Source organism: Mauremys reevesii, linkage group 6 (assembly GCF_016161935.1).
Source record: "Mauremys reevesii isolate NIE-2019 linkage group 6, ASM1616193v1, whole genome shotgun sequence".
Classification (NCBI taxonomy): Eukaryota; Metazoa; Chordata; order Testudines; family Geoemydidae; genus Mauremys; species Mauremys reevesii.
The window spans coordinates 73,227,524-73,249,288 of record NC_052628.1 but is presented as its reverse complement, the minus strand read 5'-3'; the positions used below and the strand labels follow the sequence as shown (position 1 = coordinate 73,249,288).

At 42.7% G+C, this 21,765-nt stretch overlaps 1 protein-coding gene and 1 long non-coding RNA gene across 4 annotated transcripts in view; one reads left to right on the top strand and one right to left on the bottom strand.

Annotated features, from left to right (window-relative positions):
- Positions 1–21,765, bottom strand: part of SNX24 (sorting nexin 24) — a 130,988-nt gene that overhangs the window by 57,298 nt on the left and 51,925 nt on the right. For all 3 annotated transcript variants that reach the window (XM_039545662.1, XM_039545660.1, XM_039545661.1), the window contains exon 2: positions 2,497–2,580. In XM_039545662.1, the coding sequence (XP_039401596.1) occupies positions 2,497–2,559 (63 nt within the window). In that variant the 5' untranslated portion in view covers positions 2,560–2,580. The remainder of the gene's footprint in view (positions 1–2,496; positions 2,581–21,765) is intronic.
- Positions 19,863–21,765, top strand: part of LOC120408575 — a 36,628-nt gene continuing 34,725 nt past the window's right edge. Inside the window, exons 1-2 of the long non-coding RNA XR_005600796.1 lie at positions 19,863–19,985; positions 21,357–21,631. This is a non-coding gene — a long non-coding RNA (uncharacterized LOC120408575). The remainder of the gene's footprint in view (positions 19,986–21,356; positions 21,632–21,765) is intronic.

Here is a 21,765-nt window from a genome sequence, read left to right as displayed (position 1 = left end):
TCTGAACCTTTTCTAATGCCAGTATATCTTTTTTGAGATGAGGAGACCACATCTGTATGCAGTATTCAAGATGTGGGCGTACCATGGATTTATATAAGGGCAGTAAGATATTCTCCGTCTTATTTTCACAAACATCAAATATTGAAGTTCATACTGTACCTTAAATATTCTAGATATGTATTTTTTCTCTAATGATTATTTTTACAAAGGAAAGAGGGAAAAACTGGATTATAAAATAATTGATTCACACACTGAAAACGTGGACACTATTCTACAAAGAAAACCATATGACACACAATTCCCTTTACAGCAAAAATTGATTGCAAATGGAGTACACACGCTACAATGCGACAACAGGCTCTGCCCTGGGGGAACTGCAAAACCTGTAGGGTATGGAGTTTGTTTTCAGTCTGCCTTTATGGCTTTATCTTTAAAAGTTGTTAACTTTAATATGGGACAGCTGTCAAGGGAAGAAATTTCAGTTTTGCTTTAAATGATCTTTATGATGTTATTTAAAAATAAAGCTGTTTGTAGTAATTATTCAGTTCAGGGGGTATCAAAAATCTCTAAGAGGATTGAGGACATTTTGTTATTTATGGAAAGTAGGGAAACAGGGAGACAGATATTTAAGAAGAGTAGAATCCACAGAATCTGTATTGACTGAACTTTCTCTGCCAAAGAGTTCACGATCTACTGGTGTCAGTATAGAAAAGGCAAATGCACTGATTTAGTACAGCTTCGAGACACCAATATTCCTCTATTACGAACAGAAGAGAAAAAACTAGTTGAGAAAACAGCTAGTGCATTATTGCTAAAGGAGATCAAGATTTCCACCAACGTCTTTGGTAAAGTGGTGGAGGAAGGAGAACTTGCTATAAAAAGTATGTTGTGTGCTTTACCTCTATAAAGGTTGCTGCCCTGAAGAGCTCACAGTACAATCTAAACAGGCAACGAGCACACCAGGGATAGGAAAAACAAGTAATTGTTAACAGTGAAGTCTAAAATAGGTCTTATTATAGTTCCAGGTTTGGAGGTTTATTTCTTTTGCTAGCACTTCTGGGGAGAGACGAAAGGACGATCATTTACAGACGTCCATGGAAGCAGTGTGTTTTAAGGAAGACTATGAAGAGAGTAGAGGTACAGCATGCCAAATCCAAGAGGGGATCCTGGTATAGAGGGACATGTGAAAGAAAGCAGCTGAAAACAGAACACAGACATAAATGCTGCAGTTATTCCTAAATTTTGAGCAGAGCAAAGAGGGCAATGGGTAAGTGAAAAAATGTCAAAAACAGAGACATAGGGAGGAACTAAATTGTGCTGGGAATAAATTGGCAACTACAGAAGTTACACTGAAGTTAGATAACCAGAACTGGAGGACAGTTATGACTATACTTAACTTAACAGAGTACTCCTTACACATCAACAGCTTGATTCTGCCACCATTACGCACACTGAGCAGTACCTTATTAACTACCTGATCAGTTAATGAGGCCCCAATTGAATACTGGGAGATAAATATGGATTGTAAAGAAAATGTAACTGAAAAATTTTAAATGGCAGCTAGTTGCACAATCTACCAAGGAGAAAAAAGTTAAGAAATGCATGCACATAACAACTACTGTGCAAAATCTACAAAACCAATCATATTCTTATTCCTATAGAGCTCTCTAATAAACAGGAGCTCAGCAGGTGCATTCCACTTTTCTGTCACCTTCAGTGAACTGCTTCTTTTCCAGATTTCTTGTTTCAGAAGAAACTTATGGAATAAGAAGTTTGCCTTTCAGAACAGAAAATTTAAATAGAAGCATCCAGCTCCAACTATTGGATGGGAGACAATCACATTCTCCTTTTGACACCCTTGTAAGCAACTCAAAAAGAGTAATGGATTTCAAGTTGGGAAATTAGTGAGTAAAATGTATTATCTCATACATATAAATGAGATGACTATTCTCAGCCTTTGGAAAAGAACAAACAGTATCAATTTAGTATTGGATACATTCAATATTGCAACAAGTGCAGTGGAAAAACTGTGATACAGTAGGTCCTTTTCTTCTCTAACTTTGTAGGTACATATGAACCACATGTTCAACTCAACGTACAGGAGTTTAGCCACCCAACTCTCTAGCGTTAACAAATTGCATGCTTGACAAATTATCTGCTCCAAAAGAGTCCTTTTCTACAGAAATATGCATTATTTCATGCCTTTACAAGAATAAATCTATCACGGACATAAGATTCTACTGATGTTTAACAACAATATGGCAGGTACAAAAGAACCAAAAAGAAAGGAAAGTGTGAAACACCTGAGAAACCTCCCTCTCCCTTAACAAAACATATGGAATATACTGACATCTCTTTTATGAGAGATGTCCTGAAATGCACATAGTTAACATTACCAGTGACACCTTCAAAAGAAATGAAACAAACATCAACTAAGGTAAACTGAAGTTATATCAACTAAGTTACACACCTAGAAAGGAGAGAGATATAATTTACCTTTTTATGGAGGGCATGAAATTCACTATACCTCTTTTCGACAAAATGTTTTCTTCCACTCATCAGCACCTCTATCTTAAAGACCTGTAAAAATATCAATTAAAAAAAGATTAATTTCACCTATTCAAAACATTCAGTCATCTAACACATTAATTTTGTGACCATGATGTATTTCATTCCTTTAATTACAGTAGCTGATCTCCCAAAATCCAGAAGACTCAGGAGACACTGGAGTACAACATTGATTAATGAGGACTCTGACTAAATGCTCTGCTAATAAGTTTGTTCAGCAAACACATTTAAAGGCAATTAAGCTTTGGATTTTTTTTAATCTTTAGCTTTTAATATACAATAATAATCCTCGACAGAAATGATTTCACATGACTTAAGGGAGAAGAAAACAAAGTGGCAATGACAACATAAACAGAACAAATACAGGGATTTTGTTTCTCTCTGTCATACAATGCTGCATGGTAACAGCCACACATATGTACAATATGTTCCTCATGACAGAAGTACTATGTCCTCTACAACAGAGGAGAAATAAATGTAAACAGTACATTGTAGGTTAATTTCTTCCTAACCTGCATATTCATCTCTAGTCTCAGCTGGGCTTGTTCTACTGTTTACACCATGGAAAAAAATGTGGTAAAGGCTCATTTTCTTTGCATGATACATATGACAGCTTTTGCTGCTGCCTGTGGAAGGTTGAAAGGCCGGACAAAGAAGCTCTCTCGATCCACTAATTAGTAGCCACTAACATGACATTTTTTTGATTCTCAGGTCACTGGCTCAAGCTCTGAGGGCAAGTGATGAGAAATATTTTGAAATGCTTGTGAAAACATGGTCTATTAAAGGAAGACAAGATCAGTAGAAAAGCAGTGTAAAGAGGGGAGTCTGCTGTTTCCAACAGTTCTTACACATGTTCTGTTTTGTTTAGGAAACACTGGAAGTAATTATCCCCAGGATGGTGAGAGGCTATACTAAACAACAGTATATTACATAACTGTTACATTACATACATAGGACCCAGATTTTGGCCCACTCTACCGTCCTTTAAAATGAGTTTGGAAACAGTGTTCACACTCAGATCCAGATAAAATGATTTCTACCAGAATTTGGCCAGCTAGCATGGATCAGACAAAGCTATTCAGGGGGGAGTTGAAACCCATTTTTCAGCGTATGGTGGATTCTCTGCTAGAACATGTTTTTTAAACATGATTCAAATATGCAATGATTCTTGCTGGTTGGCCAAACGTGTTAAAAACCAATTTAGTTAGAATCTTACTGAAGCCAAGTTAAACATGGGCTTTAATTTGGTTCAAGCCATAATACGGATAAATCCACAGTGAAGACAATATTTAGCAGGGCAACTTCACTATATACAGATGTTCATTATAACCAGAATTAGTTTGTACATAATAGTCCATTGAAACAATTTGGGATTTCATTCTAATTCACTATAACAGGAGTTTTACTATATCCAAGTCACTTTGAGCAGCTTAACCCATTTTTTGGCTACCAGAAACTCTGTCCCCAGAAATTATTTGCTCCTGGCAAAGCTTCAAGACATCAGCGGGCATATTTCGCAAATTCACAGCTGTAAATGAAATGATATGTATGGAGAGAGGTTTTAAAAGATCAATGTAAAATAAATAATAATAATAGGAGATATACCAATCTCCTAGACCTTGAAAGGTCATCGAGTCCAGCCCCCTGCCTTCACTAGCAGGACCAATTTTTGCCCCAGATGGCCCCCTTAAGGATTGAACTCACAACCCTGGGTTTAGCAGGCCAATGCTCAAACCACTGAGCTATCCCTAAGTTAGCTGCTAGTTTAACACATTTTAATTTCTAAGCTATAAACACTGTACCTTTTAAAATGAGAAGTAGCTGGGAGAAAAATTCTGTCTCTATAATGTGCGCGTAAGTCAGTTTCAATTAATTGCACCACTTCACCAAAGTAGTGTTTCTTTCAGAGAGCATTCCAGAAATACAAGAGACAAAATGCTTTTGAATATGCAGAAAATGAATCATCTTTAAATAGGAAGAACTCTGGAGAATTAAGTGGCTGAGAAAATTGGATACTGGAATATGAACCTGACCAGTTCGATAGTGATCAAAAGTCATTACCTATCAAAAGTTGGTGATCTATATAAAACGGATTGATAGTCTCCATTCAGTTAGGAGTGACTCTTGTCTATGTCACACACATGCAAAAAAATGGTCTCAACTGCCATGCTGGTTAGCAGCCTCAGCATATAAACTAAGGAATGAACATGAAGACTAAACAACACTCCAGGTGAGGGCTGAGACATATTGGTGGGTAAGTTTAAGCTGCTGCTCCCTGGGTAGTACAAGTCCCCAGGGCTGTCCATCAGAAAACTTTCATGAGAATTACAAATTCATATAAGTCAAGTTATGCCCTCAGTCACACACATGCAACTTCAGTGAAGTAAATCTGTTTCCCTTTGAAGTCAGTAGGGTTGAATGGTTCTTACAGGAGGTAAAATTTTGACCCAACGTGGGGGGGGGGGTGGAAGGAAATGAAAAGTTCTGGGCAGACTGTTTTTTCAGTGCATATATCTATTTTATCCCCAACTGATCTATGTTTCAGAACTAGGGCCTGGTCTACACTAGGACTTTAATTCGAATTTATCAGCGTTAATTCGAACTAACCGCTCAACCGTCCACACCAGGAAGCCATTTAATTCGAACTAGAGGGCTCTTTAGTTCGAATTTGGTACTCCACCCCGGCAGGTGGAGTAACGCTAAATTCGCACTTGCTAGCTCGAATTAGGCTTGGTGTGGATGCTAATCGAACTTAGCAGCTCCGGGAGCTATCCCACAGTTCACCACTCTGTTGACGCTCTGGACAGCATTCCGAGCTTGGATTCTCTGGCCAGCCACACAGGAAATGACCCGCGAAAATTTGAATTCATTTTCCTGTCTGGGCGGTTTGAATCTGACGTTCTGGTTGCACATCGGGGCGAGCTCCGCAGCACCTGCAACGATGCAGAGCTCTCCAGCAGAGGAGTCTGGGCAATCCCAGAATAGAAAGAGGTCCCCAGCATGGAGTGACCGGGAAGTCCAGGATCTGATCGCTGTGTGGGCGAGGAGTCTGTGCTCGGAGCTGCGCTCCAACAAGCGGAACGCAGACCTTCGAGAAGTTCTCTAAAGCCATGAAAGACAAAGGATACAGCCGGGATGCGATGCAGTGCCGCGTGAAAGTGAAGGACCTAAGACAAGGGTATCAAAAGTCAGAGCAGCAAGCGGACGCCCGGAGCCCAGCCCCAGACATGCCGCTTCTACGAGGCACTGCATGCCATTCTAGGTGGGTCTGCCACCAGTGCCCCACCAGTGACGGTGGACTCCGAGGACGGAATAGTGTACCGGGACAGTTCCCCTCCCTGTTCGCCGATGGGGAAGATGAGGAAGGGTCTTTAGAGGACGGCGCAGGCGACATCGAACCCACTCCCGCTTTCCCTGACAGCCAGGATCTCTTCATCACCCTCACAGAGATCCCCTACCAACCGTCCGCCCGTTAACCAGGACTCGGAATCAGGGAAGGATCAGGCGGTAAGTGCTACAAACAGGGAAACATTTATTTTTAAGAAACAGGGATTTATATAAAAATAGAAATACTATATAAACATTTTTAAATATGAAACTAAACAAACAGCAGGTCTACACAAACAGCAATGGAGCAATAGTCCTCTGGGGATATTTCAAAAGCTCTCAGAGAGCAGCTGGAAAAGCCTCAGCAAGAGGTTTCTTGGGAGAGGTGCTTTATTGGGTGCTCCGTTGAAGCACACTCTTCCGCGCCATGCCATCCTCAGGTAGAGGGGACCATCGCCTCTACGAGCATGGCAGCGTAGGGTCCTGGTCTGTGCAGGGCTTCTATTAACATCCGCTCTCTCTGTGTGCGCCTGACACGCCTCAGGGTGATGTCGTTGTGGAAGTGCTGCATCTAATTAGTGGAATTAGTGTACTGTTACTATTGTGCATGGTAGACTTTTACTTTGCATAAGAATGACCCTCGCTTAACAGAGTTTTACTTTGCATAAGAATGACCCTCGCTTAACAGAGTTTTACTTTGCATAAGAATGACCTCGCTTAACAGCCACGTGTTGCAGGCCTCAGAGGAAAAGCATACAGGGTCTTTCGCGGTCACTGGCGGGAGATGCCGCATAACGCTCATCTTTTCTGCTTTGCACATTGCCTCCAGCAGGAGAGCACAGCTAAGCACTATCTGATAAGCAGTCTGTACTGTAAGGCTTACCAGGACTTTGTGCAAGAGGGATGCAGCTGTCTCTCCTCGCTTGCGCTATCCAGTGCAATCGCGCCGCCAATGAGAGCGTATTCCGAAATCTCGGACTAGTTCCGAGATCTCCTGAGACTTGGTTCCCTGTTTGGTCTTCTTAACTGAAAATGACTAGACTGTGTTTACTGTTGGCAAACATGTATTTGTTCAAGGAAATCACCTACTTTTTCGCATCACACAGCTTCGCTCCTTCACGGACTGCCCCGCCATCCCCCGCAGAGGCTGGCTCAGATTAGACGCCGAAAGAAAAGACAAGGGACGACATGTTCCAGGAACTGATGGCCAGCTCCAGAGCGGAGGCGGCAGAGCAGAGACAGTCGAGGAGAGCCTGTGTCAGCAGCATCGCACACACCTGGAACGGGAGGATAGGTGGCGGCAGGAAGACCAGCAGGCGACTCAAACGCTGCTTGGTCTAATGAGGAGCAAGCGGACACGCTCCGGCGCCTTGTAGATGTTCTGCAAGACCACAGGCAGGAGGAGAGAGCCCCCCTGCAGTGCATCTGCAACCGCCCTCCAACGCCAAGAAGTCCTGTCCCCCCCTCACCCAAAGTGACAAGAAGGAGGGGCGGTAGGGGCCGTGAGAACTGTCACTGCACCGCAGCAGAGCGCTAATGTACAAGACACCTCTCGCGCTGTAAATTTGTAGAAGTTCTTCCCTTACAGGATCACCCAGTCCCAAATCCAAGTTTCAACCCCCCACTGTGTATAACATTATTAAAAGCGGTTTGCTGTTACTCTCTGTTTCCGTCACGTTTCTCGTGTCAGAAGACTTTGTGGGGGGGGGGATTTTTAATTACAGTGCATAGCCCACATTACCAGGGTACAGACTTGGGGGCAGGGTCAACTGCAGGGCACACACAGACTGCAGTCACTAGGCACCAGGGACAGTCTGTGTGGTGTATGCTGCCCCGGGTCTTTCCTTGATGTGTAGGGTCCTGGTGCCTGACATCCCCGAATGTAAAGGCAGGCTTCCCTTCACATGCATTTGGACCGTAGTCACGATCCTCCCCGGTGCCCCGAGCCCCAAAAAGAGACCTCATCCAGGGGCAGATACTCACCCTTCCCCCACACCCCTCACCATCCAACGCCCAAACCCACAGCCGTCATGGTAACCCCTATCCAAGGACGGCACCCTCGCCTTCCTGCAAACCCACCCATCAGTGCACACCTTAACCAGCACAGAATGCTTCCATGTTTCAACGAAGAAACAGAAATGCAAAGTCAACGAAAGATTTATTATTAATTACTAAAACATGTCCTTAGTTTTAAAACGTCCTTGGGAAGTGGGGAAAACTTGGTTTATGATCAGGCTCTCTTAAAATCAAGTGGACAGTCACAGGTTACCCTGCTCTGCGAGGAAACTCGCTTTCAAAGCCTCCCTGATGCATATCGCTTCCCGCTGGGATATTCTCTCAGCACGGGTGTCTGGCTGATCATAAACAGCAGCCAGGCGATTTGCCTCAACCTCCCAAGCGGCCAAAAGGTCTCGCCCTTGCTCTCACAGAGAAGGTGGAGCACACAGCAAGCAGCAATAACTACGGGATATTCTTTCGCTGATGTCCGAGCGAGTCAGTAAGGTCCGCCATCTCCCTTGAGACGTCCAGCACACTCCACCACCATTCTGCACTTGCTCAGCCGGTAGTTGAAGAGTTCCTTTTCAGTGTCCAAGGCGCCTGTATAGGGCTTCATGAGCCAGGGCATTAGCGGGTAGGCCGGGTCCCCGAGGATCACTGTAGGCATCTGCACATCCCCAACCGTTATTTTGTGGTCCGGGAAGAAAGTGCCTGCCTGGAGGCGTCTAAACAGACCAGAGTTCCTGAACACACGCGCGTCATGAACCTTGCCCGCCCACCCGACGTTGATGTTGGTAAAACGCCCCTATGGTCCACCACAGCTTGCAGCACCTTTGAAAAGTAGCCCTTTCGGTTAATGTACTCGCTGGCCTGGTGGGCTGGTGCCAGGATAGGGATGTGAGTCCCATCTATAGCCCCACCGCAGTTTGGGAATCCCATCGCGGCGACGCCATCTATGATGACCTGGACATTTCCGACAGTCACTACCTTTGAGAGCAGTTGCTCAACGATTGCGTGGGCTACTTGAATGACAGCAATCCCCACGGTAGATTTGCCCACGCCAAAGTGGTTCGCTACTGACCGGTAGCTGTCTGGCATGGCAAGTTTCCAGAGGGCTATGGCCACTCGCTTCTGCACAGTCAGGGCTGCTCGCATCCTTGTGTCCTGGCGCTTCAGGGCAGGGGACAGCAAGTCACACAGTTCAAGGAAAGTGTCCTTACGCATCCTGAAGTTTCGCAGCCACTCTGTGTCATCCCAGACCTGCAGCACTATGCGGTCCCACCAGTCTGTGCTTGTTTCCGGGCCCAGAATCGCTGTTCCACACCATGAACTTGACCCATTGCCACCATGATCTCCACTGCCCGGCGTACCCTGCTTTCTGAGAGGTCTGCGCCACTCTCCTCACCGTGCTGCGGAGCCTCCTCGCCCGGTTTCTCAGCATCTGACTGTGGAAGAGGTGGACGATAACGTGCGAGGAGTTGACAACGGCCATAAGTGCAGCGATGATCGCAGCGGGCTCCATGCTTGCAGTGCTGTGGCGTCCGCGCTGTAACCGACCAGAGAAGGGCGCGAACAGATTTCCCGCCGGCGCTTTCAAGGAAGAGAGGGAGGGCGGGATTGACGGTTCAATGACGACACATTTTTCCCCAGCATGCATTGGGGGAAATCCCAATTCAATGGGCAGCGGGAGTGCGGGAACTGTGGGATAGCTTCCCACAGTGCACCGCTTCCAAAGTCGAAGCTGGCCCCGTGAATGTGGACTCAGAAGTTCGAATTTGTGTATTTAGTATGGATACACAAATTCGACTTATTAAGGTCGAATCCACAAATTCGACTTAAGTAGATTCGAAATAGTCCTGTAGTGTAGACAAGCCCTAGGTTATGAACTATGTAAATAGTTCCAGGGCCCCTGAATTGGTATTTCATTTTTAAGCTTAGATTTTCTCACCAGGGAAGAAACAGGAACATTTTAATAACTATGCATATAATTATTGGGAACAAGGAGGTAGCATCCATCAGTTGCAGAATAGAGTAGCTGGTAGCTTTCATAGAGGCTATAAGAGATTTGCCTCAACGGTGTCTGTGCATGATGCTGCTCTCATTTCTACTACAATGAAATCTGCTGCCTTCACATCATCTGTTACTTAGAACAATATGCAAGCTTAAATGTTAATAATGGGAACATATACAGTGGATGTTACAGCTCAAGTGCACTGATTTCATTAATGCAGTAACCTAAAAGTCTAAAAGACAGACAGTGCATCTGGTCATGTATTAAAATGAAATAAATTCAGAAATTACTTTTCTCCCTTCCCCATAACTGGCATTTCTGAGCCTACTCATTGTAGCACCTATGTTGCAAAAATGTAAAGTAATTTGTGATTCTGTTATTGTTACAGCAGTCAAACGTGGGAGTATATAAAAGTTTTCAACCTGCTTCCATAAATGTCTTAACAATCCCCAAAGCTTTACAAGTTAAATATTTTGCTTAAACGTAAAATAAAGTTTGAGCAAAGCACCCTATAAAGCAGAAATTAAGCTGAAAGAATAGAAAAACATATTGTACTTATGAGTATTGATTGTTAAATTACTTCACTGAGGTTGCAGAAGTTCCAATCTCATCTCATTATCATTTACTAGATCACTACTCACAATCTTAGCACAGAGATGAGGTTCATGTCACAAGGGTGTAGCAATGTATGTGTGTGTGAGAGAGAAATCTGTGTATAAAGGAAGGGTGGAATCTCCTAACAGACACAAAATACCTAACGAATATAGACAAGTCTGACAATAATTTAACTGAGCAATTGCAGGCACGGACAGAAAAACAATGTGAGGAAACTGGTGCACCTAGATGAAAGTGCCAAAATAAAGAAGGAAGAATTACGGACAAAATTGTAACAGTGCAAGGAAATTACTTTTCTATGTAAGAATGTTCACATTCTGTTGAACAGATAACTCTGAACAGACATATCACTTTTTATATGTAAGATATAGCTAAATGCCCTGAGAATGAAAAATGTAATAATTAATCATGGAGTCAGACAACTGATGCTGCTATTACAACAGACAGAAATTATACTTAGAGTGAATGATCCACATTTAGCCTTGGCTAGGGCAAGAAGTACAGTAGGTTTACAGTGATGTTACTGTGTCCTTTATTAAATGCATCAGGTAGAAGGCAACCCACCCATAAATTCTGCCACAAAATAAAATGTATCCTTTCTTTCTGGTGCTACAACAAAAGCCTGCTCAACCATTATCAAAGCTGTTTGCACAGAGCTTAATGCAGGAGAGATTGTCCAACACAATTTAATCTGTGCAAAATGACGAGTGGGATGAACAGCTCTGGATCTGAAGTCAGAGCACGAGATGCATATCTTTCTCCAACTGAAATTGTCATCTCTGCCAAAAAAGATGACACTCCAACTCATCATCAAAATTTTGGGGTGGAAGAGCTGGAATCTATTAAATCAAATACTGTTTTAAGAACTCATTGTAGGAAGTCCTAACAAAGTTGGACACATCTACATAACTACCTCTTTTTAAAATTAATTTAAAATATGCAATAATAATACAAGCTACAAATTAGTAAGACACCAACCGCTTCCCTTTTATAGAAGCAGCAAAGAATCCTGTGGCACCTTATAGACTAACAGATGTTTTGCAGCATGAGCTTTCGTGGGTGAATACCCACTTCTTCGGATGCAAGCAGTGCCACTGCTTGCATCCGAAGAAGTGGGTATTCACCCACGAAAGCTCATGCTGCAAAACATCTGTTAGTCTATAAGGTGCCACAGGATTCTTTGCTGCTTCTACAGAACCAGACTAACACGGCTACCCCTCTGATACTTCCCTTTTATAGTTTTTATAGAATAGTGGCCCAATTCTTGGTTCCCCATTGGCCCCATTACACTCTGCTGGTGCAGCATAAAGTGGCCATAAATGGGGTTTCTCAAACACACAGAGCTGTCAGAATGGGTCTCCACTGGCTCTCAGCTCACTGCATTGCCACAATTCTCAGTTGTCCCAGAGGGACATTTGCAGCCATATTGCAAGCTAAAATAGCCCTAAGGTTGCGAGTCTAATGATGGCTTTGCTTGGAGGCCCCCCTGAAACCTGCTTGAGGCCCTCAGGGTGCCCCGGACCTCTGGTTGAGAACCACTGCCCTAAACAGCATGACATTGTTTACCAGAGGTAAACACAGAGGCCAGTATGACCAAACATAGAGGCCAGTATGACCAAACACTATACCCATGTTTCTCCAGCAGTGATGGTGCTGACTTTTAATTGCAACAGAGACAGAAGCTCCATTTTCTATCTTTGATGTTCTTTTCTGTCACATTTTGGGTGCGTTTGTCTGGTTTAATCTTCAAGGAAATGGGACAGACTTTTACAACAGGAAAACAGCAGCAACTACAGCTGCCCGCCATCTCAACTAACTTCTTTTCTTTTCCCCCAAAAGGACAGTTAGTACCAACTGCCCAACAAGAGTTTTTCCCTATACAAACATTCTATAGCTAAAGGAAAGGGAATAAAGTATATTCTTAATCTTACTTAAACCCAGGGGTGGCCAACTTGTGGCTCCAGAGCCACATGCGGCTCTTTACACATTTATATGCGGCTCCTTGTACATGTACCAACTCCGGGGCTGGAGCTACAGGTGCCAACTTTCCAATGTGTTGGGGGGTGTTCACTGCTCAACCCCTGTCCGTGCCACAGGCCCTGCCCCCGGCCCTGCCCCCACTCCTCCCCTCCCCCCCCCGAGCCTGCTATACCTTCGCTCCTCCCCCTCCAAGCCTCCTGCACACCACAAAACAGCTGATCAGGAAGTGCAGGGAGGGAAGGGGAGGCACTGACTGGCGGGGCTGCTGGTGGGCAGGAGGCACTGGGAGTGGGGGCAGAGCTGATGGGAGGGAGACTGCTGATGTATTACACCTCTACCCCAATATAACGCAACCCGATATAACATGAATTCGGATATAATGCGGTAAAGCAGTGCTCTGGGGGGGCAGGGCTGTGAACTCCAGCAGATCAAAGTAAGTTCAATATAACGTGGTTTCACCTATAATGCGGTAAGATTTTTTGGCTCCCGAGGATAGTGTTATATCGGGGTAGAGGTGTACTGTAGCTCTTTGGCAATGTACATTGGTAAATTCTGGCTCCTTCTCAGGCTCAGGTTGGCCACCCCTGCTTAAACCATTTGAAATATGAAGTGTTAACTGTTTTTCCTTCTTTTCCAGTATCTTTAATAAAAAGCTAAAATGATTGTTAATCATTGGTTGTTACAATACGAGTGAACCAGAAATAACCTGATGCAAAACCACACTTAACTGTGTACCAGTGAACCAGAGACACCTACTTTTCCACACAACAGGAAGAGACATGGCCAGGTTGGAGGGGTTAGCAGGTCGTTAACAATGTTACTATTTCATAACAAATTCTGTTTAGTTTTGGTGCAAGGAAATGCACTGTTTGAGACAGAAATTTTAGTTGTCCAAGATGAGGAAATAGACAAGTATTATACACATATCTAAATTGCACAATATTTTTAAGTATGATTAGTTTGTATGCATTTATATGCATTGTATAACATATATATTTTAATACTTTATAAACTTGTATAAACAACCTTTCAGTAGAAGGACAGACTTGTAGCATCCTGGTTTAGAATTTGTACAAGATGAGGAGAGTTATACAAAAACCAGAAGCACTGAGGAGAAATTTACAAAAGTCATATTTCTATTAGGGCTGAGCTTACCAATACCATTTAATGTATGACTTACAGAAATAACTACATCCCTTTAAAAGTCTCAGCATGCCTGACAGACTTTTTGACTGAGGAATAGCTAATGCATTCAGATCTCAAGCAGCTCAACCTTAAACCTGTGTCACGGCCATATGGAAGAAATTCCAGAACAACTGAAATGGCAGCTACGGTCCATGAAGCACTAATAGGATTTCCACATGTTTAGTGTTTCATTAATGTTCAGACAATGGCACATTTTCTCAGGTTCAGTTGGGCTATGCTCATTGCAAGACCAGCGTGTGTAGGTGGAACCAGAGTTGGTTTTATCCCTAGACTGCATTTCACTGATCCTAGGGCAAACCAGGGGCTGATCCAATCATAAGTATAAATAACAGCAGTTGCATGGCTGCTCTAGCATATACCTAGCTGCACATAGGTACAGCACCCAGTACAATGGGTCCTGGTCCATAACTGGGGCTCCTAGGCACAACAGTAACACAAATAAATAATCACACAGGTACAGGTGCTGCATTATTTTGGGGGGTGAGGGTTAAATACTTATTATTATTTGTATTAGGTATTTTTATTATGGCATTGCTTTGTCCGGAATCAAAACACAAGGAGGTATATCACAGAAAACTGTTCTGTTAATTGATGGAAAATAAATGTATTCAAATCGCTCCCAATTCTATGAAGCAATCAATGGACATTGACCAGGAGGAACATTCTTATTATTTCTAACAATATAATAAATTAATTTTTATCATTAACTCTAAATCCAACAAGAAGGCTTTGTTGTCTTTAAAAATTCCCTTGACAAATCCATATTATCACAATGCTACCTTGACTGAAATTCTGTGATGGGAATGTTTTAAAATAGTCTGGCATTTAAAACATTCACAAATGTGTCTTCTACTTCAAATCTCAACTTTAAACCCATTTCTTTTATTTAACCTTCAGGTCACTGATCCAAGACTCCTACACCCACCTATAATTTTGTATTCACGCCAAATTAAACTGTAATCTCTTTAAGGCAGGGACCTGCCTAAAAAGTGTTTTGTAAAGTACACCAACGGTATAATAAAATAATTATGGATATTCTTTGTATCATGCTCTTTTCCAATATCAATTTCCTCATCCACAAAACAGACTGGTACCTGCAGTGATTATGTACAAAAGACACAGGACTCTGGGGCAATCTTTGTAAAGATGGCCTTTGAGAGAAAGAGATAGAACAATATATGTTCCTTGTGGTATCCCAGAGACATTAATTCTCACTAAGCGGGAAACTGTAGGGAGTCTCCTGTGGAACTACCATTGTTTCTGCATGAAAAAGGTAGCTGGCATATAAGAGCCAGAACTCAGGATTTTTTTCCCCACTCACTTTCACCAATCTTTTTCAAACACATGCTTCGTAAATCCCATAGGAACGTGTCTGTCATTTCCTGAAAAATAACTTACTTGGCTCTCCTAATTACAAAGCTTCTCCTTGCCAAGGTAATGCAGACTATGGAAATACAGCCAAACTAAGATGCTACAAGATCTGACACTTTTGCTGTTTTTCTAAAGCACAAATGCTGCACAGATGCCTTCCTTTTAAACCCCAATTGACACTGCAGTCACATTTTTGTCAAGATCCTTAGAAACAAATGTAAACAACAATAATGAATGAGTTGAGATATATAGGTCTCAAAGTGCTTTTAGAGTAAGAATTCTAAATTCTGTATTACAAATTGAGCAGGTGAGGCAGACACTGAACTCTTGGATTTCCAAATTATTCCTGGGGTTAAATTGCTCTGATGATAGGGTTGCCAGGTGTCTGGTTTTCAATCGGAATGTCTGGTCGAAAAGGAACCCTGGCAGCTCTGGTTGGCACTGCCAACCGGGCTGTTAAAAGTTGGGTAAGCAACAGAGCAGGGGCCCGGAGCTAAGGCAGGCTCCTTGCCTGCTCTAGCTCCATGCGGCTCCCAGAAGCACGCGCCAGGTCCTTGTAGCCCCTATGCGCATGGGAAGCCAGGGAGGCTCCGTGCACTGCCCCTGCCACTGGCTCCACAGCTCCCATTGGCCAGGAACTGTGACCAATGGGAACTGCGGGGGCAGCACCTGTGGGCAGGAGGGCAGCGTGTGGAGCCTCTCTGGTCACCCATGCACTTAGGGGCTGCAGGGACCTGGCGGCCACTTCCTGGGAGCCCAACCATCTGCCCCAGTCCTGAGTCCCCTCCTTCACCCAAACCCCTCATCCCTCGCCCCACCCTTGAGCGCATACCCCAGCCAGAGCCCTCTAATCCAGTGAAAGTGAGGGTGGGGCACAGCGAGCGACGGAGGGAGGGGGGATGGAGTGAGCAGGGGTGGTGCCTCGGACAAGGGACGGGGCAGAGATGTTTAGTTTTGTGTGATTAGAAAGTTGGCAACCCAATCTGATGAGAGGTACTAAAAATATGCATCTTGCAATACTCTCATAATGATCTTCATACTGATCTAAATGTCTGTTGAAAATAATGAACTATTTCAGAGCAAGTGACATAGAATATAAAACAAGCATCTGTTCATTCCTTTGTGGCTTTATGAATAACCAGTACAACTTCAAATTTAAAGAAATGCCCTTTCAAAGAGTTACTCACCTCTGCCTCTTTCAAACCTTACTATACTCAGCTCTACAATGAGACAGCAATCATCACTTATGTCTGTCAGAAGTAGTGACAGGCAGGGTTTATTTCAAATGGCACAGAAACCAGTTTCAGATTATGTTTATTGAACAGAGGTCTTCTACTTTTCTGATGCTTTTGCTGATTTTATTAGGTATCCCATTTCAAAGCAACAGATTACAGGTATTTCCAAACCACATTTCTCTGCCCATTTAGTAGTATGCATTTTGCTTTTCTTAAACCAGTACATAATGAGTAAGATAAATAATAGCATCATAACTTCAGATAAGTTTTTTTTTCCAAATCAGACCTCAGTTACCGTATTTCATGAAAATAAATTCCAGCTAGGCAGACCCCTGAAAGTGAGTTGCACAGATTTCAGATACACTCTTGTTGGCCATAACTATTCTATTCTCAGTGCTGATCACTGTAGTATCTGAGCATTTTCCAGTAGTGCATTAAATGATGTGATTAACAATTGTCCTATGTTTGTTCTCTCCCTCCCTCCCCCCATAAGAGAAGAAATGTCTGCAGTGGTGTGTCTTGTTTTAGTAAGGTTGGAGGTGTTTTTATTGTTTTTATTTTGCTCCATATTTTTAGCTTGTTTTTAATATACATGTTAATATGTAGTCATGTTAGAGAAGCCAAGATCAAAGTGCATCTTGCACTTGGAGCGGTGGTGAGATCTGTGATTATCCTTAGTTCCTTGGGGAGTTCATTCCATAGTTTCAGAACAAAACCCCAAGGAAGTTCCTGCATAGATGAGATTTACCCTTATTGTAAAGAGTTGAAGGAAGACTTCCAGGCATCAAACCCAGTCAGGCCTGCTGGTTTATACAGAGGGTGTATGGTTGATATAGAGGGTGCTGTTGCCCTGGGCATGGTCTGAGAGTGGGAGAATCCATGGGATTCCACCCCACAACAGGTGAAGGGAAGAGGCCTACCACCAGGCTGGGGTGCACTTAGAGAGACCAGAGAGGAGTCAAATGTGCAGCAGACTAACCCTGCAACTGTGACACTCAGGTTATTTCATTTACTCAAAATCTGCCATAGTGGATTCAATGGTACCTACCGATGACCTTTTTGAAGGCTATGAGCTGCTGTGTTGCATTTTTTTAAATAAGTCCCTGGAAACATCACCTGACCTTGCTGTTTACAAACTTCCAGTTTCTGTGCCACTAGGGCACTTTTGGAATGTCTAGGAGATTTCCAGCAGTCAAATACAAGAAAAACACTTGCTCTGGTCCAATTAGTGTCTCCATGATGCAGAATGGGATTCCCTGAAGCTAGCTGGGTGGAGTATGGGTACTCTCACTGTAGTCTTTTGCTTCCAGACCATCTGACTTATCTATATTACACTTGTTTTCCTCACTTTGGACAGTTGGATGACTTCTTGGAGACTCTCTAGATTAGGTTGTCAAGGATTTTGATAAGAATGGGGGCTCAGTTTGTTTCAACAACAAAAACTCTGAATTGCATCAACTTTACATTCCTTTACTAGAGTTTATGTAGGTGCAGTGTTCTCATCATGTGTTTAAAATCCTGCTGAACTAAACAACAATTAGTTTCCTCTATTCGAGAGGAAGAGGATCAAAGACATTCTACATCACGGGTAGGCAACCTATGGCACCTGTGCCAAAGGCGGCACACGAGCTGATTTTCAGTGGCACTCACACTGCCCAGGTCCTGGCCACCGGTCCAGGGAGCTCTGCATTTTAATTTAATTTTAAATGAAGCTTCTTAAACATTTTAAAAACCTTATTTACTTTACATACAACAATAGTTTAGTTATATATTATAGACTTATAGAAAGAGACCTTCTAAAATGTTAAAATGTATTACTGGCACTCAAAACCTTAAATTAGAGTGAATAAATGAAGACTCAGCACACCACTCCTGAAAGGTTGCCGACCCCTGTTCTACATATATCATGACAGGCTTCTGACCAAGTCAGAGCCCTCAAGTAAAGCTCAGGTCCAAATGATTCAGTGTACAGCAGATGAACATCACAGGCTGATGGTTCATGTATGTAATTCAAAAAAGATATTAAGATGTGTTTTAGGAACTTCTTCCAGTAATGGTACCATCCTCTCTTCTCACAGATGAAGAAAAGCAGGAAGCAGTACTTGGCCTAGTATAGCACCTTCTGGCCATTAGAGTGCTAGCTTTGCTGCCATCTTTAGAAATATTTCAAGGGAATTGTTTTTACTTCAGTGCCCAGAATCTGGAGGAGCTCAACCAGTACTTGAACTCCATTAGTTAAATCCATTCTTGACACTTCTGGATGAAGTCTATGCAGACAGCAATTTTAAAAAAAGCAGTAAATCCCAGAATCTTTATCACCTCAGTGGATTTACAGTGCTCTTACCTCTCTGCTTCTGTTAATCAGTGTAATTAGAATACTTGATGTTTGTACTGGGATCTGCCCTTCATCTCTAATGTTGTGCCTAGCTCTTTTAGGTTGCATGTGGAACTAGAGTATTTAAAAGATAACGGTGGCAGAGATAGATGCTTTGTAGAAAGAAGGGATTTTCAGTCTCCTGCACTTGAACAACTGACTCATGTGAGCTCCAGACTAGCTTGAGCAGAGTCAATAGTGAATTGGTCATTACATCTACTTTAATTCATAGACCTTATGGTTAACCCACTAAGCCCGCCACCTGATTTCATAACCAATAGGCTTGCAATTGACTAGAAGGTTCTCTCTCTCTCCTCCTAGAACATACGCCCTCCTCTTTCCATTAGTGAAACACAATAAATATAAAAACTTGAATAAATAAAGTGAACTAGCCTTACAGATGCATCTGTTCTGACTCTCTGATTTTGTACATTTTTTTAAAATTCCCTTCTCATTTTCACCTTCCATCTTGCACTTCAAACCATTTTTTTGCCTCTTTTCCTCTTCATTAGTTTTTCTCTTTCATCTATCCATCTTCTCTCTGCCCTTCAATCTTTCCTTTGTTTTCCTTCTCATCAACATTTTGCTCCTTTCCTCTTCTAATTTCTCCCTTAGTTCCTCTCTGATTCTCTTTCTTCCTCTTCCCCCACTTTCTATCCTTTCCCTTCTGCAATTCTCTGGCCAAAGGGTAGCTGTGTGATTGTCAGGAAGGGAAAGAATGGCTCTCCTTTCCCCATGAAAGTTGGAGGAAATGGGCTTCCTCTTCTTTCCTCTGTGCAGGAGCAGGGGCAGAGGAACCATCTGGCGGTTTATCTAGCTTTTCAATCACCTCCAGCATACACTGCCAGGAGCAAGAGAACCCAATCAGGTGAAGGGGGAAATTATTGCTGCACTGTGTTCTCCCTTATATCACCAGCCCATAGCTCCCCCATTGCCTTTCCATGTGTGGTGAACTTTGCTGGCCAAATCACCATACAGGTGGTTCAGCAATTCTTCTTGGGTTTGAGCTGAGGAAGAGCAGTGCTAGAGTGGTATGTCAGGGTGCCAAGAAAAAGTGTGGGTGTCCCTTCTCCACGTCTGTCTAACTGAAACAATGATGACTGCGTCAGAGCGGTATTCTGTGTGCACTAGAACCTTAAGAGGTGTTCAAGATGGCATCATCAATGCATTCATGGATGAACGTTCCAAGCATCCTTTGGCGTGAGCTTAAATGCTTCCCCAATTCATTCTGGACCTGGAAACCAGAATGGAAGGGTTGGTGATTGTTCTGACTTGCTGACATGATGGTACAAGAGTAAAGGTAAAAGAACTAGCTGACTAAAGATGACACAAACAAAACAAGACTTATTTGATGGCAGTATAGTTAATTTGTAATGTGGTCCTCCAAAAATAAAACATGAAATTCCCTCATTGCAGTCAGCTCTGGGATCTGCAGTAATTAGTTATGACAGCACCAAAAATCAAACTGGGAAAGCCTTTTTAAAAATAAGTGCCTAATGTCAGGCTCCTAAATCAATAGATAGGCATCTAAATATTAATTGAAGAGCTTTACTTCCAGAATCATTTTTGAAAACCTTAGACAAAGTAGATTTTCAGATCCCAGCACTCCTATAAAGGAACAGGATTTTTTTCTTTGTTATGCCCAAAATAAACACTTGTGTTATACTCTTATATGCATATGTACATAATATATTTCCAAGACTTCTTCATTAATATTCTACAGTCTGAATGCTAACAAACTTATGGTAACCATAGTTTTTCCTTAAGTGTTTTTACTTCTTCAGAATCATTGGGTGAGCACGCTGGAAGCTACAGGTATTGCGGGTTTATTTCAAGGAAGACGTACAAGGAGTACTGCACTTATTCCACATTGCAGTCAGTTTCTTTGCAGATGATCCTATTATATATCCTGAAGCAAGGATTACCTCACACAGCAACATCTGCAAGTAATGCTTTCTGTCATCTCTAGTTGTCTAGAAGACTCCTTCCCATCCTTGTGGATGACGACCTGGCCTAGGTTATTTAAGCCTTTGTCACTTCTGGGTTGGATCACAGCAATGCCATACACCTGGGCACAAAGATTTCTGCTCTTAGGACCCTCCTTCTGGTACACAATGCTGCATCATGTCTCTTCAGCAATACAGGCTACTCAGAACATTAAACATGTTTGCTGCTCTCTACACTGGCTTCCCACAGAACACTGAATCAAGGACTTGGTTCTTAACCAAGATGTCCCATTGCCTAGGCCCAGGTTATCTATAAGACTATGTGATGCTCTAGGACATACCGGTAGTGCCTTCTCTAACTTCTCTTCATCTTCCAGCACAGGAAGTTTACCCAGATCCTTTCTTAATACTCAGGATCTGACTAGTGAAGGGTCTTTTTTTAAAACGCTTTTGTGGGTTTGGAAAACCTTCATCAATAAAATATTGGGAGCAGTCTGGGCTCTCAGCTTCCAGAGTGGAAGACTCGTAAGTCTCCTTTTCATTGGTAGTAAGGAGGAGCAGACAGGAGGCACCTGTCATTGTTGTTTTTAGGCACTTTCTTTTTAAGCAATTAACGTGTACAGGCTCTCTGTATTATTTACTTAAATGTTTGTCTGCACTTTGTAATTATAGAATGAATTATCTCTGCAATTAGATAATATCTCCAATCCTCTTTCCCCCATCAGATATCGCCAGTCCAAGCACTGTCATCTGATTTTGGAAGGAGGCATCATTACATCAATTCAGTAAAGCCCTGCACCCCACAAAAGAGATTCAATTTCTCAGGTTAACCACTTCTGAGCAACCCAGAGTGGGATAAAGAAACGGCTGCAAAGTGCTATTCTGTTGTTAGGGGCCAGTCTCATTCTTACTTCCAATACTTGGAAAGGAACCCACCTCTACTGAGAGAAGGTCCTGAAAAAGATGACTGGCACAGTGAAGAGAGAAAGACCCCACTATGGTAAACTAAGGATTTCTTTCTTTTTATTTTATTTTTTTTGGGACTGGGTGAAGGCGGATTTCAGGGAATAGAATAATGTGAATAAACATTCATTTCCATTATGGTCTTTTGTCAAGGCAGAAGAAATGCTGGAA